The following is an 18,149-nucleotide window of genomic DNA, read 5'->3' on the forward strand; positions in this document are numbered from 1 at the left end:
GCTCAATGTAACCTAGGACCTGTTTGAGATTTCTCCAAATATTTGTCAGTCAAATACTCTGAAAGTGCACCATATCTGTCAGAGCGAACTTTTGTTGCATATTTATTTCGAATCACCTGTAATATACTGTATACTGTAAGATATTCCAGAAAACACTTTCAGTTAAATGCCTGTCACTGGGCTCCGCATAGCCAGGTAGGTTAAGGCGTTCGACTCGTAATCTGAGAGCCGCAGGCTCGAATCCACGTCGCACCAAACCTGCTCGCCCTTTCAGCCATGGGGGCGTTATAATGTGACAGTCAATCCCACTATTCGTTGGTAAAAGAGTAGCCCGAGAGTTGGCGGTGGGTGGTGATGACTAGCTGCCTTCCTTCTAGTCTTACACTGCTAAATTAGGAACGGCTAGCGCTGATAGCCCCTGAGTAGCTTTGCGCGAAATAAAAAAAAACAAACCAAAGCGTATCTCTGTACACGTATAAATAAATATAAAAACGTCTTTTTGGCACCAAATTCATAAAATCTCTATATTACTAGTAAAGCCACTAGAACAATACCTCAAATATTAACATGCTAATTGAATTCAACTAAGATCACCTAAGTTTTGCCTTAAACGATACATGCTAAAGTCTAGTATGGCAATCTAAGCTGTGCCTTAAACATTATGATATTAATTCAGAAACGTAATTTTCTGTCTTATACTTTCAAAGTTGAATCAAACTATATTATCAAAAAACAGTTATGCCGAGTAAGAAAAAAGGTTATATAAATTTTACGTAATAAAGTTCAGGTTTTTTTTGACATCGCTTTAGTGACAAAATGTATTTGTTGCACTCTGTATGACTCAAAATTTGGCGATTTTATTGAGAAACATCAAAGGGAATTTTCCTTGTTGGTTTTATTATTCTAATCGAACTATAAGTTACAAAAAACACAATAGAAAGATGTTATTAAATTTAGTTTACTCAGTCGATACGTATATAAACACTTCTACAATGTTTTTTTAAAATGTTCCGCATCGAAGAATGAGGTTATTCAATGTTCCGCATCAATAGAATAAGGTTATTCCTAAACGTATAATAAAAATATCATTGAACCAAGTGTTTACTATTAAACCTAAAGAGGTAAGAACACGATGTATTTATTAGTATTGCACTCAAGTTTAACCACCACAGAAAAACTTAGAATATATAACATTACAAACGCTACCGACTTGGCAAACCTCCTAGAAGTACTTTTACCTCTGTAGCTAACGAGATGTTATCTTACTTGAAAACATTATCCGTCTGGGAAAATTATAATGTGTAGGAAATATATCTTTGAGATAAATTTCCTAACTCTAATAAACAATAGTTATACCTCTTTTACAAACTTTTCATCTCCGAAAATATCGGACACACCTGGAAACTATAATATGACTTACCAAATACGTTCTAAAAAGACATTCTCTGAGAAAAACTATGCAGACATAGCAGGTTTGTAAAATAGTAATGTCAAATTATGCGCAAAATGTCGTTACATTATCAGATAGGTAAATTGGGAAAAGGAAGGTATTAGAAAGTTCACTAACTGAGGGAAGTCCATATTTAATCCTGAGCCATCTGGTGTGCATAAGATTATTCAACTATACTAGAAATTTATTAGTTCAACATAAAAAAAAATCTGGTCAACTGAATGCATTGTCAGTATGTCACAAACGTTCACTTTGTGGAGACTGTGGAAAACAGCTGAAAGTTATATTTGAAGTAAATTTATAGCGACTTTACTATGTCCATCGTGGCCACATGTGAACCCTGCTGCTTGTGGATACAAGTACGTGAGTGTTGTGACAAATCTCTTAATCGAAATGTTTGTCAGCTTCTCAGACGTTAAGAACTTTTTCTTTGTTCTTAGTTGATATTATTTCACTGCTTGCTACTGTTTATGCCAACAATATACGTTAATTTCGAGATCAGCGCGATCATTACAACCTGAATAAACTTCTTATCCATTGTATACGTGCAGTTTAGTTCAAAATCAGTCGCTCTTAGAACCCTGGACTGTTTCTTTATGATTTGATTTGCTTTGAATTTCGTACTAAGCTACTCAGGGGTTATCTGCTCTTGCCGCTCCAAATTTAACAGTGATACACTAGAGAAAAGCCAGCTAGTGAACACCACCCACTGTCAACTCTTGCGCTACTGTTTTGCCAACGAATAGGGAGATTGATCGTCACATTATAACACCTCTCCGTGCAGAAAGGGCGAGCATGTTCTGTGAAGAAGAGTCGAACCCGCAACCCGCAGTTGTTAGTCGAGTACCCTATTCACCTGGTCCTTTCATTTCGGGTCGTTCTCGTCGTGTTGACTTCCATAAGTTCGTCATGAAGCATTTCTACCTGAAGAACAAAATAGCTTTAACACCACACCAAGATTTCTACTGACGATAAATGTGACGTATACTTAATGGTTGATGTTTTAACCATATAATCCGGCGTGAACACTAGTTAGCGTGTCTGGAATGTAAATATGGTTCATATCCTGTCCCCCCACATCAAATACCAAGGTGCCTGCTGTAGACTAGTTGCCTTTATCTGGCGGAACATATATGCACAAATAGTTGTTGTGTTGTTTCACTTAAAAATTATACACGAAAGAGCTTGATATTTCAGTTAATAACCTGGGTAGAAATTAGATTAATTATTTTTTGCTACTGGGACATCATTTGATAATTGGTCCAGATTCTGCACGTTACAAGAGAAACACTAACTCCCTGTGAAATTTCTATTTTGACGTAATTTGTAAACGATTAGCATATTTCTAAGTATAATGACGTTTTCAGCGTGTATTAACATTGAACGTGTGCGTGTCGTTTTTGCATCTACTTATTACTTATATTACTTATGAAAGTAATCTGAAACTTTATGAATATTTGTTATCTTTTAAATTTAATCGGCACCCTACGCGACGTGTAAGTTAGATCCAGGTCAGAGATTCGAAGATCCAAGCATAGCTGTCCTTACTTCTTAACTTCTAATTAAATGGAATACACAAACAGCACCAGCCGCTACAAGGGGGTTTGTCTAGCTAATTAAACTGCATAATGAGGATGGATATCACTTGTGTAACGCGTACAAAGATAAAAGAGCGTATTCTTCTTTATGACATTCTAACTATAGAGCTTTCGATACGCAGCCCGAAATGATAAATGACAGGTTACAATAGGCTTAAATTCTCTAAGACAATTATATGAAATATCATCTACGTAGTGAATAGATAATATATTAAAGTTGGATTATCAAAATATACGCAATCAGTTTTACATATTTTCCTCTGAAATGTTTTGAAATTACTATAACTGCCAACAAACACTCGATTTAACACAAGCTCTACAATAGGTCTGAAGTTGTCTTGTTTAATGTAACCTTTCGTTGAAAAGCATGGTCTAAAACTGTTTAACAGATATTGGTAGAAATTAAGTTGGCGAATATGGCGATCACGTTTGTTCCAAACATGTTTAATAGGATTTAAATCCGATGATTGTGTTGGTCAAGAAAAAAACACATCCTAAATTTAATGTTGTGCACTTTTGACCAAGTGCGTCATTTAATATACGCATATTGAGGCATTACAATGCCGTTTTGAATGAGTTCTCATCAGTCAGATGGAAATGCAGCATTAGAGGATAGAAGTAATCGAAAACAATGTTCATTTATTCTAAAAGAACCCCTCCAAATCTTACCCTTGGTACAAGGATCATCCCCTTATCATCACATCCCCTCACACATCTTGTACTGAGGGATCCGAGATTAGGGTCAAGTTTATTGGAGTCTGACCTGCTAAGCACTGAACCTGGCCCATGTGGAAAATACAAACAGTTAGTAGAAAAGATATTGCTGTATATTTCAAGCCACTTCAGAAGAAGTGAAAAAATCATATGATATGTTTCTCTTCCCTTTGTACTCTATCGTCTTCTTTATTTCTCTGTGAAAAAATAAGATACGTCACCCCACAGTTTTTCCAGTTTCCACTACAAACACCATTAAAGTTGTGCGTTTTCTTTTTTAATCTGAGAAAAGCACCTATAGACTGGCTGTTGGTTATCACTTGGTAGGTTTTTCAATGTTCTTTGCGTGGTATGATTCGACATTGTTGAAGTCTATCGACTGTTGAAGGGATTGGTTCATTTGAACACAGCTCAACGTCTGTTGCACTTTAAAAACCTGCCCAGTCGTTTTTTCTCTCATCACTGACTGACAGCCACGGTTTTCGATTACCTCTGGCTATAAGCTCCAATTACGCATTGTTTGAACAATCGCTTGAAGGAATGTGACACAATAAGAGCAACGAAACAGCTGAACCGAAGCCACAGTCAAATTTTTTGGTCTTTGCTCCATTTTGCGTTTTGCTATTCATACGGTGCAAGCAAAATATTGATGTGTGAATAATCAGTTTACTGTGTACATAAAAATTCAAATGCACGTGTGTGCTCTGTTTCAAGAGTAAATAAAACTGAAATTAAGAATGACAAATATTTTTATTTCTTGCTTTTCATGTTCATGTGTCATGCTGTGTTGTAGCCTACAGAGTGTATAATTCTTCTCGGGGTTTGTAGCATGTGCACGTTTTACTAACGTCACAATAGTACAACTTGCAAAATTAAATGTCTCTTATGTGACGTCATCTTAGGGTCTACTGATTGACAGACAGCCAACTCACTACTGCATTGTGATGCGAATAGCAAAAACAGGCCTTTGGCTTCGTTTCGGGGAAATAAACCATAAAATTAACTTATAACAAACATAAACAAGAGGGAATCCTCAATAGGCCGCAGCACATTAAATTATTTTAGACAAGATTAGAATAAATTAATCTATCAGACTTTTCCTACCCTCTTTATTAGTTATACTTTTGTCCGCCAGCAATATCAAGCGTGGGGTACGCATATACCCCATTAAATGTAATCACTCATCAGAATCTTCATCACCCTTCCCTCAAATTGAAATTCTTTCAGGCAAGATTAAAATAAATTAATCTACGAGACCTTAGGTGCAAGTGGTTAAAATAGGTAACTCCTCTAGGTGGCCTTTCTTGCCCTTTCGGAAAAATAATGCATAATACAAAGTTTTGACTGTTAGAATATCTTTAGTGGAGCGTATGTACGTAAGTATAATTTGGTGTCTTTTTACAGAAGGATCTAGATGCCAAAGCTACAGAACTCGCTAATACACAGGAAGAAAGTGACACATCAAGAAAAAAACTTGTGGAACTAAGTCGAGACTTCAAAAAGAATACTCCAGAGGTACGTTTTACAGGAATATTTGATGTTTATTCTTTATTCACGTATACGTATTATATGAAAATCGTTTCGGTTTTAAAATATCATATTCTCATTTATTATATATGAAATGATAACCTATTTAGTGTGAACATTCGCTGACACTGAACTTAAGTTTATGGTTTAGTAGGCGAAGCCTGTGTATATGCTATTCAGTATCGCGAAAATATGTTCTAAATTTTGATTCCATCTTTGAGCCAAAATTGCCACTTATCAAATCAAACCTTGGGGAAAGTGTAAATGACATTTTTATTCTAAGATGGTTAATAATAAAGATATCGTTTTAATTAAAATTGTCATGACCTAGTGGTCAGTGTGCTGGGCTACGGATTGAGAGGTCAGGTGTTCAAGGCATATTGTCACTGAACACTCTTTGCATTTTCACTGGTGGACGCATTATAAAACCTTCAGTTAATCCCATTCTTCGATTCCAGGATCTGTATAATGCCTTAAATGGTTTGTAGTTCGAAATCAGGAAATGGATATAGCTGGACCCAGAGGATACACAATGTGGTGTTCCAGATTAAACTATCAGTGTCAGTCTTTAAAGCCTCTTAATTCACAATACAGATATATTACAGGAATTTCTCAGTACTGTGTTCAAAACTAGACCTACTTCAGGTTACTTTAAATTGGACCAGTTAGAAAAAAACACCAACAATTTCATACAGTTTATTAGCAGTAACTCTTAAGGGAAATTAAAGAAGAAAGTCTAATAGCTGTTCATAATTTTGAAGTGATAAACAAGAGAGAATGCAGATAGTCAATAATAGCGGGACATGACGGGTCCAAATTTTAGAGCGCGTTTTTTTTTTCGGCAACGAACTACGTACAAATCACGAAACCTGATGTTCATAGCCTGAGCTCGCTAGCTTCTAAGCCACGCTCATATGTTTCATAGAGAAGGGTTGCATTCGAAGCCCTGTCGCAATTACAAAAACAAAACTTAATAAATGCAGTTCTGTTACAAGCGCACGCAGGATGGGGGCGAGAGGGGGCATTTGATTCCGTTAAGTTTCACGTATTACGATGTAAACTTAATATTATAGTTAAATTAAATATTTTCAGTAATTTTTATTAAAAATGTTAATTTGTGTTTACGTTTAAGCACACATAACATACATTCTTTTAGCCTGTTGACTTACACTGTAAAAGATGATTCCTTATATACATGTTTTGCTCCTTACCCGTGAAAATATTTCTGTTGGCGCCCGGGGGTACAGTTCAGTTTACTGTAATGTGTGACATGGTAAATGTTTTAATTTTCGTTTAATACGTTATAACTAAACTACGGTAACTAGTTTTTAAACTAACCAACTGAAATAAAAACCGATCTGGTAGTTTAATTAATCAGCAGTTATTGTTATTGTTTTTGACACAGACTGTGCCTAGAAAAATGTCATTTGTTTTCTTTAAAACATTTGATAGCCGTTTTTCGCTGAGACGCTTGTCAGCTGAAACCATAACTTAGCAGCCCCACACACTTGGGAAATTTCTTTCTTTCTTTGGGTAATCTGAGGGTCGTGGGTTCGCATCCCCATCGCGCTAAACATGCTCGCCCTTTCAGCCGTGGGGACGTTATACAGTGACAGTCAATCCCACTAATCGGTAGTAAAAGAGTAGCCAAAGAGTTGGCGGTGAGTTTAAGTGCAAACAAACAGAAAAGTGTCTTGGTAAGTAGGACTTACATAAACTGAACAACTAATTTTGGTTACTTTTAGTCTGGTTTCCAAACCTCTTCTGCAGAAGGTGTATGGACGATGAACATTCTTGCTGCATTGCGTGTAACACTAAAAAGAATTGTATCTCGTTCATTGTTTTTACTGCAATATGTGTACATAATTTCTCTCTCTTCAGTCTTATATTAACGGCTACGGTTGGGTGAAAGTTCATTACACATTACAGTACTTATTCTGCCAGTTTGGCTCTATATACTTAGGTTCTGTAAAGATGTTCCTTGCTAATGTCAATCACCAAAGTTTAAATAGGCAATTTTTGAGATTAAATGTTTCTGTTGAATTTCACTTGACTCAGAATACGTTAAGTATCAGATCTCGCACACTTTAATATGCCTGCGGGGTCGTTTATAATTTAACATTTGTGCTTATCGCATGTGTTGATGATAGTTACCTAATCTCTCTCCTTCCTTTCCACTCTCTCTGCAGAAACGTGCTACTGAAGATTACCGTTTGTAATCTCGCTTATCACTGTGATTTTATACTTTAATAGCTACTGCATTCATTTGATTGTGTTGATATCTCAGCTTTGCTTCTTTTAGCTGTAATAATTTGGTCCTAATGCATTAATTTGTAAAGTTAGAACATCAGAAGACACCTTTGGTGATTTTGTTCAACTCATAAGAACTTCAAGCTTCGCAGCGCCATCACTAGCTTTGATTAAGCCTCCATATGAGAATTTTACAGCCACTTCTCTCTCCATCTGTGTAACCCTGCAGGAATTAATGTAATGTTACAAGTACACTGGACGAGACATTAGCCAACGACAATAATGCGTTGAAGTGCCAGTGGGACAACGGGTTATAGTTAGCAAACCTGTATAGCAGAGGGTGTCCTTTCTATGTGTTCAGTGATATGTACAACACTTGTCTAGTGTTAATATTCTTTGGGGACGTGTTGGCGTGGGATTATTTAATTACATCTAGCAACAATCTGAACAATAATTAGTTTAAATTCCAATCTCACAAAGTTAATGAATGTGCTTATGTGGTGTCGCTATGTGTTTATCGCTTGAGATATTTATATATATATTATCTTTTTTTGTCTGCATAAAATGTTCATTATAAAGGTTGTTCTCAAATAATTTCTTTGACCGTATTCTTCTGTGTCTTAATTAGTGCTTTTGATAGCAACTTTAATTAAATTTTCTTGTTGATACTTTGAAATGACACAATGTGTATGTGTAGAATGCGATGTCGTTAACTGGGAAATTGGCATTTTTACCTCTTACACGTTTCATAAGTATCTGTTGAAGCGTTTCAAGTCCATGACAGAAGTTTAGAGTTTAATTAACTCTGAGCGTCTCATGCAGTTCACAACGAGGTAGCGCATTTAAAAAAATATTTTTATTATTCAAGTGACTTGCTTTCTATGCTGGAGGTCAGTGTAATATTCTGAACTCGAGAAAATAAAGAGTTGCAAAGGGAATAAGGACACTGGTCTTTTGATTATCATAATGAGTCATCAGATTCTGAAAACTAGTAATCGAATAAACTAATTGACTCATTTGGTTATGTGACGTAAGTCGTTTATCTACCTTCTCTCTTCCTCTTATAAACAAATTGAGCTCTGGTATATGTTCTAATTCATAAATTTTTCATCAACTGCGTGCTAATAATTGTTTAGTTTATACACTGTACCAGTATGTACATTTAAATGACCTAAAATCACCTCATTATAGTTTCATTAGAGCATTTTGTAAGAGAAAATAATTATGTTGTCTAATACCTGGTAATGATATTAAGCGAATATTATCGTTAAACTTTCGTTTGAACGTAGAGAAATGCTAACAAAGCAATTGATACAGCTGAACATATTTGAATCCAAAGTATGACATGTGTATATGTACGCACACAAACACACACTTAAGTGAACGTATTACGAACAAACGTACATACACCCATGCATGCGAAACACATTTACTTGTATCCCTGGCGTGACTTGAAATGTCGGACTGCAAACCAGAGGGTCCAGGTTCGCTTCTCTTTGTTATAACTTCGCTCTCTGTACTTTGGGCTGTGTGTGTATTATAAGAGTAACTGTCAAATCCCATTATTCAATTACAGTATCTCAAATATAAGCGGTGGATGTTTTTGACTAACTGCCTTTCCTCTGATAAATCCCTTCAAAATAGGAATATCTAGCACAGATAGTCCTAGTTCGCGAACGTCTGAAGCACATATGTTCCTACGTCAGGGTTTGGGGTGGGGGTGACAGTTCTCATTAGTGAGCGAAATGGTTTTGCTGCTAGGAAGTAAAACAGTTTGTTTTTTGAATTTCGCACAAAGCTACTTGAGGGCTATCTGTGCTAGCCGTCCCTAATTTTGCAGTGTAAGACCAGAGGGAAGGCAGCTAGTCATCACCACCCACCGTCAACTCTTGGGCTACTCTTTTACCAACGAATAGTGGGATTGACCGTCACATTATAACGCCCCCAAGGCTGAAAGGGCGAGCATGTTTGGCGCGACGGGGATGCGAACCCGCGACCCTCAGATTACGAGTCGCACGACTTAACACGCTTGGCCATGCCGGGCCAAGTAAAACAGAATACTTCTCCAACTGGATAATTTCAACAATCTGGCGAACAGTAAAATTCAATATACTTCTTATCATTTATTCAGAGAAGTTTAAATTAATTCCGCTCCGGAGTTTTTTTTTCTTCTTCTGATAATTGTGGGCGTCACAAGAACCAGCAGTTGTTTGTTAAAATAAACAGATAATAATTGCTAACAAATGAATCTCTTTATTGAACCATGTTTGAAATACTCATGCGTGATTGGCAGGTGGACCTCTGAAACATGTTGCTATGCTGTTCTTGTAAATATTCTTCCATTATTAATTAAATATGAAAATGGGGCTTTGTAAACTCGACACGTTTGTAGCTTGCTATCAGAATATTGTTTAAGAATAACCTCAACCGCTCGGTTTTGTTGCAATTTATACATTATTGTAAATGTTAATGAAATATGAATATTGAGAATATATCGTTGTAATTTACACACTATTACAGATGTTACTAAAGTATGAATACTGAGAATATATTGTTATAATTAATACGCTATTACAAATGCTACTGAAATATGAATATTGTGGATATAAGAAGCATGCAAAATAAATAAAATATTTTTATTGTTTCTAATGGGTGTAGTGCCTTAGCTGACATATGGGCTAAAGGGCTAAGTTAGAAACCTCCAAGACTCGGGCATGACCATTCTTAATTTTGTAGTAGTTGTGTAATGGATTTACTATTATATATTTATTTTAATATAGATGCTTGTTTCAGTTAGATATATATTTAGAAATGAATATAACTTATACTGTTAAATCGGTATTCCGAAATTCCCGCCTTCCACTAACGTTCTAGAAGATTCTTGAGTGTAATAATCGACAATGTACTGTGTGTATTTACTACTAAAGATTGCCAGTATTGTTACCAACTGAAATTTCGAGAACCTTGCCTAACGTTTATAAACCGACGCCAAGGGACAGGTTATACTGTTAGTTTGTTACAGATGGTATACTTTAAACTTCGAAAGCTATAACTGTGATTAAACGTATTAATCGGGAAACTACAGATATTTGACCAGGAACATTTATAGATTTTGAGCATTACAAACCAGTTAATTTTAGTGAATGAGCATCAATTATTTTTACGAAAACACTATAATCTCAGCAGTGAGAAACGCACATATGATCAGTGGAGAGCTAGCTAGCTACCCGATAGCAACTCGAAATTAATTCGCTTGTCGTGAACCCTCGATAAGATATCAAAGAAGTTCCGGATCGGATAGAATACTCAACACGGTTTGTAAGTTTGTGAAACTTTTGTATATAAATCATTATTTGTAATAGCTATTTGTATTAACCATTATTATAAATTGTATTACTGTTTGTATATTAAAATATATTTGTATTAAGAAAATATTGTGTGTATCAGTCTTGTTAACAAACATTATAAATCTGATACATCTGCACATTTAATTAATTTCTAAATTTATATTACAATTTAACTTCGTTTCAGGCTAGTTTAAATCGTAATGCATAACATACTAAACTGGAAGCTCGTCCAAGATAAATCGTAATACGTAGCAGTTGTCTCCTCTCCAATGGCTCCAATCTATCAGGTGGTTAAAGTGCTCGACTTGCAATCTGCAGGTCGTTGGTTCGAATCCTCGTCCTATCAAATACGATCGCTCTTTTAGCCGTGGGGCTTTAATATGTGACTTCTAATTCCATCTTTCGTTGGAAAAAGAGTAGCCTAAGGCCAGTAGGTGATGATGACTAGCTACCTTCCCTCTATTCTATCACTGCTAAATTAGGGATGGCCAGCGTAGAAAGCCCCCGTGAAGCTTTTCACCAACTTCTAAACAAATCAAACCCGTCTATCAGTTCCAAATTAACAATGGCTAGCGTCAATAACCCTTTTGTAGCTTTGCTCGAATGTCCGTTAATGAAAAAAACATATAATTAATATACACTACATGGCCAAAAGTATGTGGACACTTCTTCTAATTAGTGGGTTCGGCTATTTCAAGCATATATGGGTGTGATGGTCAGGTGTCCACATACTTTTGCCTGTGTAGTGTATGCCAGATAGTGATTTACTGATACCTACTGTAGACATAGGTATTTTTGGAGTGTTAGTATTTTTGAAAAAAAAAACAAATAAAAACACGTAAATATTGTTATCCCTCCCCCTCCAAAAAAACAAAACAAACGAAATAATAACAAACAAACAAAACATTTTCCATCACTTTTGATGTCAAGTAATAAAAAATACTCCAAATATTTTGGTTTGGTTTTAAGCTGGGTGCTTTTTAGCGCAAAACTACACAATAGGTTTTCTGTGTTTTGCCCACCACGAATATCGAAACTTAGTTGTTAGCGTTGTAAGCTAGTACTTACTGTTGAGCCACTCTGTGAACTTCCGCCCTTTTGTGTTTAATTTTTCGTGTTGATAGTTGTATATAGTAAGTTTTGTAATAACTTTCTTTTCATTAACAAAATTCTATTACAGTGCAATTCTATTTTATTTTTTCTGAAAAACTCTAAGAATACAACAAATTATTTACTTGACCGAACACTGTTAACTCTGTCATGCGCCGAAACCAGGTGTTTGTTTGATTTTTGAATTTTGCGCAAAGCTACACGAGGGTTATCTGCGCTAGTCGTCCCTAATTTAGCAGTGTAAGACTATATGGAAGGAAGCTAGTCATCACCACCAACTGCCAACTTTTTTGGCTAACTCTTTTACCAACGAATAGTGGAATTGCCCGTCACATTATAACGCCCCTACGGCTAAAAGGGCGAGAATGTTTGGCGTGACGGGGATTTGAACATGCGACCCTCAGGCTGCGAGTAAAGCGTCCTAATCACCCGGCCATACCGGGCCTTTCACCACCTGAGTTTGGATCCTTACCTCACCCACCTCAAACCAGATTTAGGGTAAGTTTGGATATCCTACTGAAGGAGTTGAACGTTTGATAAACCAGTAGCTGCTTTTATTGTGATTGTGGTTTCAGTGTGCAGTGTTGGCTGTTTTGCATTGGAGAATCACTACTTTATTTATTTTTTAGTTTTTCATGAGCATCACTGGGGGCGCTGACTACATAAAATGTAACTTTCCTTCTTGTCTTTTACTGCTAAATTAGGAATTTGCTAGCGCAAATAGCCCTCGTGTAGAATTGTGCAAAATTCAAACCAAAACACAAATAATATGTTTTAACTGTTGTTTTTTTTATCTAAATAAAATCTAGTTTTTAAAGTTTATTCAGGACCGCGCCAGAAATTGCTATTACTGAATGATCTTAACATTCTGTAAATAGGGGGCTTTATTTCTATTTTTTATTTTTGGATTAATCGCAATTATTAGCACTTTCTATTAACGAAACACAATATTAACATTTTAGGTCTTATTAAGTTCTTTAGTCCACCACCAAAGAATGCATAAAACTAATTACTTTCATGAAGAGATTAAAACATACATGATTTCTAGTTGACCCGAATTTTTCGAATTCTTCAAGAAAATAAACCATGACTAGTTTATTGCAAGCTTACGAATTTTTCTCTTCATTCACTAGTGAACTAACATTTTAAGTTTTACTTGTAACATTTCACTTCAAGCGTTAATCAACACAGGTGTACAAGACATCAAATGTGTGTTTTAAACTAAGTTAATGTATTACCACACTAAGAATCTACAGCAGTGTAGAAAAACAACACAACAACAAACAAACAAAAAGCCAACAACGACTGATTATATTTTCACTATTACACTGCATCAAACTTTAATATATTTAAAAAGTAGTTCATATCAAATTAAACCTAACTAAACTTGAAATGCGAAATGCATTACTGAAGATAAAGAAGGTGAAAGTGGAACCGCTAATATTTCTCTTTTGTTTGTTATTGTTAAAGGCTGATCATCCGAGCTATTAGGTTCTTGAAATTTTTACATTAAGAAACACAAGTTTCATTTCAAGAAAGAACAACTTGTGCAGCTTGTTCCCATGAAACAAAGTTGATAATGGAAGCTATGAGTAGAAGCAGAAAAAAAAAATCTCTCTCTGTGTCGAATATGTGCACGTACCAATCACGACACAGAACCCATTAGAGACATAAAAACCGTGAAATTCTGACATATAGCATTAAACGTTTTTATTACAGAAGCATTACAAACAATCTTTACGTTTAAACTGACTGTATAGAAAGTATAGTGTGGGATAAACCTCCACAGTCACATAAATAAACTTCAGGTGGAAATGTTAGAAAGAAAGATGTTAATTAGCAACTCAGAAGGTTATAACATGTCTATACTTCTACCTCACTGGTACCATTAGCCACTAGTGGGTGGGTTACGAAGAAACTCCATTAACACATCGAGGTTGCCAGTTTCACGCTTGCAGCAAATCTTCCTACCACGCCCACGTGCACGAGCTGTGGAAGTATATTTAGATGAACGAATGAATTCAGACCTTTCTCTATGGCAAAGTTGTTTCACTTTCTCTAGTGAAACGTTTTTATCTCTCTCTATGTGTGTGTATGTATAATCTACCTGTCTGAGTATTTATCCATCTATTTCTTGTTCACACCACGTAAGTTAAATTCAGAAATAGTTGTAACAACAGTTCTTAAATGACGTGGACAGTAATATATAAAATAAGAACTGATTTGGTGGAGCAAGGCTACAAATATAACAATCTTCCATCATGATATTGTTACTTAAGAACCAATGAATTATAATGTTTGTTTAATTGGTTTTCAAAATGTTTGATTTCTTAACGTGTTTATGGCAGGTTATGATAAATGTACGTTCAACCGGGTTATTTCTGTGTCATTTTCGCCCCAAATGGCAATAGTGACAGTTGTTATTAGTTTCGTTATTATATACCAAAGCTAAAGGGAACTGGTTGGAGTAGTGGATTTCCTGGAAACTGTGATTAGACAAAACCGGTATTTTAACAATCAAGTTTCCTATTTAGTTAGACGACGTACAAATCTTGTCAGCACACAAACACAGTAAAAGAATAGAGACTGGCCACAGACAAAACAGTTCTTACTCACAAAATACGTCGTTTTATTAACAGTAATGTCTTAAGCTACTTTATTCGTAACATCATTACTTCTTTAACCGTCTAAAATAATAATAACAATGGCACATTTAAAAACTCTTAGAAATATAAGTTTTCGGACTGGTATTTTCACCGTGTTCCTGATACCACGTGGTTAAGGCCACACTCTGTTCGTAATGAATTAGTAATCCAGTTAGTATATCTAGTGATAACTAAATTGAATTACTGGTTTTGAACATTCCAGTGACATCCAGATGTAATTATAGTGGTCTTAAACGTTACAGTGACAACCATATCTGATTACTGTTCTTAAACATTCCAGTTACAACCAGATCTAATTATTTGTCTTAAGCATTTCAGTGACAAATAGGTCTAATTATACTTTTTTTTTAACATTCCATTGACAACCAGATATAATCATCCTGATATTGAATGTTCCGTTGATATCGAGATTTAATTACTGATTTTAAGGCAACAGGACATAATTTTACCAGTCTTAAACAATCCAATGATGATCAAATATAATAAATGGCTTAAATATTTCAGTGATGAGTCTAACGAGCAATTTTCTTCGTGTCAGTGATGTCCAGGTGAATTAATGGGTTTTAAACAGTTTAGTGATGACTAGTTTTAATCAGTGGTTTCACTCACGCCAGTAGTCTTAAACATTTCACTGATAGCCAGATCTGACTAGTGGGTAGCTTCGAGAAAGTGGTGTAGTAAGATTAATTAATAATTTGTATTACCTTAACACAGAAAATTATTTTGAGACCCAGATCTAAGCAAGGTTCGATCCAGTGGGAATAAGGTGAGTAAAAATGAGATATTATTACAGTGATTTGAGAACAAAATAAAAACTCGCTATTTAGGCTAAATGTGAGCTATAGTTGTAATTGCGTGTACTTAATTACATTGGTTCGTTTTGTTTGCTTCGTTGAATTTCGCGCACAGCTACTTGAGGCCTATATATAAAAGCCGTCCTTAATTTTGAGTTGATAGATTAGCGGGAAGGCACTGGTCAACAACATTAACTATCCAACTGTTAGGTTAATCTTGTGTGACCGAATAGTTGGATTTGATTACATCCACAGCCCAAAAGAACGATTTAATTATATCTTTTCTGTGGTAACGGGATGCGATTAGTGGACGGTACGCCATGTTTGGCCCTATTATGTATCCTAGTCGTATTTGATCACTATAGTGAAAGTCAATAAAATTCGATTATTGGCTTTCTATCTATTTTTTATTAAAACTGTTTATTTTGTGTGAAAGTTTCCATCTTAGTGTTGTCATGATGTCTTTCAACGCTCCTGCTGTCCAAGTTTTATAACAGCAACGCACTATAGTCTTACCATATACTCTAAACCCACGTGTGGTTTTGTGTACACTCACAAGATGCTCATGATGAGGAGAAACCCACTTGAGGTAAAAATGTATTCTCAAGACGGGTGGTATGGGTATTAAATTTATTAAAATGAAGTACAGAACAATATTTCGAGCTTCTTAGGTTTTGTACTTCATTTTAATTAAAATGTATTTAAATTAAATACCCCTAGCCGTCTTGAGAATACATAATACAAGATTGGGTTCGCATATCTCTGAAAACCAAATTTCAAACCAACATATTAATAAGAATTATTATGAAGCATGTATTATAGTGGTCATTTATAGAGTATTAGTAACTGAGTGTATGAGATGTACGCAACAGTTTCTACTATCAGTGTAGCTATAGAAAATAAGGCCAAACGTCGACACTGAAAAGTTAAGGTTAAATGATATTTGCATTTTTATATGTTCTTTTTTTGAAATTTGAAAGGAAAATTAGCTTTAGGTTTTGTAACAAATTATAACACAGATACGTTAGGTTTTATTATGCTGTTCAAATAAGTAATTGATCGTTAGTTGGGCTTGAATGCCAACATCAAAAGAAGTTTTGTTACTTCTACTAACCGGATGTAGTGACATGCTCTATTTATTTTAAAGTTATTGTCTGTTTCCTTCACAGAAACTGTTTTATCACAACTTGCTGCAGACGATAAATGAAAGCTGTAGTTGAGAAATGCTGTGTGCTTGAACTATTAGATCCAGCATGGCGAGGTGGTTAGGGCGCTCTACTCGTAATCTGAGGGTCACAATTTCGAATCGCGGTCACACAAAATATACTTGCCCTTTCAGCCATGTGGGTGTTATAGTGTGCGGACAATCCCACTGTTCGTAGGTGGTTAGTGATGATTGGTTCCACTCCATCTAGTCATAGACTGCTAAATTAGGGACGGCTAGCGCAGATAGCCCTCGTGTAGCTTTGAGCGATATTAATAAAAACAAACAAACAAATACGGGTCTTATGGGCTCCTGTATAGCTTTTTTTGCCAAAATTAAACAGACAGACAGACCCACTTGTTAACTTTCCAGTTACTCAGGTATTAGCTTGAGGAATAATAACACTAAAATCCAGTGTTCGATCCTTTCAACGAACACATATGATATGGGTTATTGTGTAACTTTTCGCTAAAGATAAAGAAATCTACCTGTTAACTTTTCAGTGGCTCGGCTGTACGCTTGAGGAATTATAATGCTATAATTTGGTTTTATATCTCCTCGGCGAACATAGTATATATGGCCTGTACTATCATATTACCCCTCAATTGTTTGCAGATCCACTTTGTAATTATACCGACAGACTGCCACAATACAAAAAAAAAATCGATTTAAAATAAAATCAAAAAAATCAAAATGTTTTTAAAGGTTTAAAGTTAAAATTGTGAATCGATTAACTTCGATCAAAATTTCGATCAGATATTTAATTTCAAAATCATAAAGCGCAAATCATTTTTAAATTAGGGGAGAAGTACTTTAGTGCAGTTGGTTAAACGTAAATTTGGTTTATGTGTGCTCCATACAATATATATTCATGCATTTGGTTTTTAATTTCTTTAGTGCATATCGGTGTATGAAGGATATTTTAATAGTAGTAAAAACAACTTTATGACACCGGTTTTGTTAATTTTCGTTGTTTGGACTCTCAATGTTTCGCTTTAGTTTCTTCAGGAGCGTTCCGCTAAAACACAAACTGTAACTGACAGTACAATTATTTTAATCGATTATAATTTATTATTGAAAATATTTGAGGCGTTGAACTGTTAACTGGAATTTCTATTCTGGTAAAACGCTTCTGAAAAGCTGTAAAGCGAAACTCAGTTAAATAAAAATTACTTTTGGTTTTTAATTTTTATGTTGAATAAAAAATTCGATATATATATTAAAATACCCTTTCTGGACTTTCAGCCATTTTTGACTAATTTAGCGAGATTGCAGTGATTTTAAACACTAAAACAATTGAGGAACATTTTTTTTACGCATACGCTATCTAGGAAATGACAAGAGAACTTTGTTTTCTTTCTACGAAGAAAATAGTTTGTACAACAATGACAATATGGTTTGTTTATATGTTGGAAAAGAAATTAACTTTGAAAACGGGTATATTAAATGGTTGTATGAATGCTGAAAAAATCAAAAACAAATTCAAAAT

General features: G+C 35.1%; 1 protein-coding gene across 5 annotated transcripts in view; it reads left to right on the forward strand.

The window, feature by feature from the left end:
• LOC143223352 (homeobox protein cut-like 1) overlaps positions 1–18,149 on the forward strand; it is a 403,865-nt gene that overhangs the window by 111,830 nt on the left and 273,886 nt on the right. For all 5 annotated transcript variants that reach the window (XM_076451241.1, XM_076451264.1, XM_076451238.1 and 2 more), the window contains exon 2: positions 5,167–5,277. In XM_076451241.1, coding sequence (XP_076307356.1) covers positions 5,167–5,277 — 111 coding nt within the window. The remainder of the gene's footprint in view (positions 1–5,166; positions 5,278–18,149) is intronic.

The sequence above is a fragment of the Tachypleus tridentatus genome, chromosome 1 (genome assembly GCF_004210375.1).
Source record: "Tachypleus tridentatus isolate NWPU-2018 chromosome 1, ASM421037v1, whole genome shotgun sequence".
Lineage (NCBI taxonomy): Eukaryota > Metazoa > Arthropoda > Merostomata > Xiphosura > Limulidae > Tachypleus > Tachypleus tridentatus.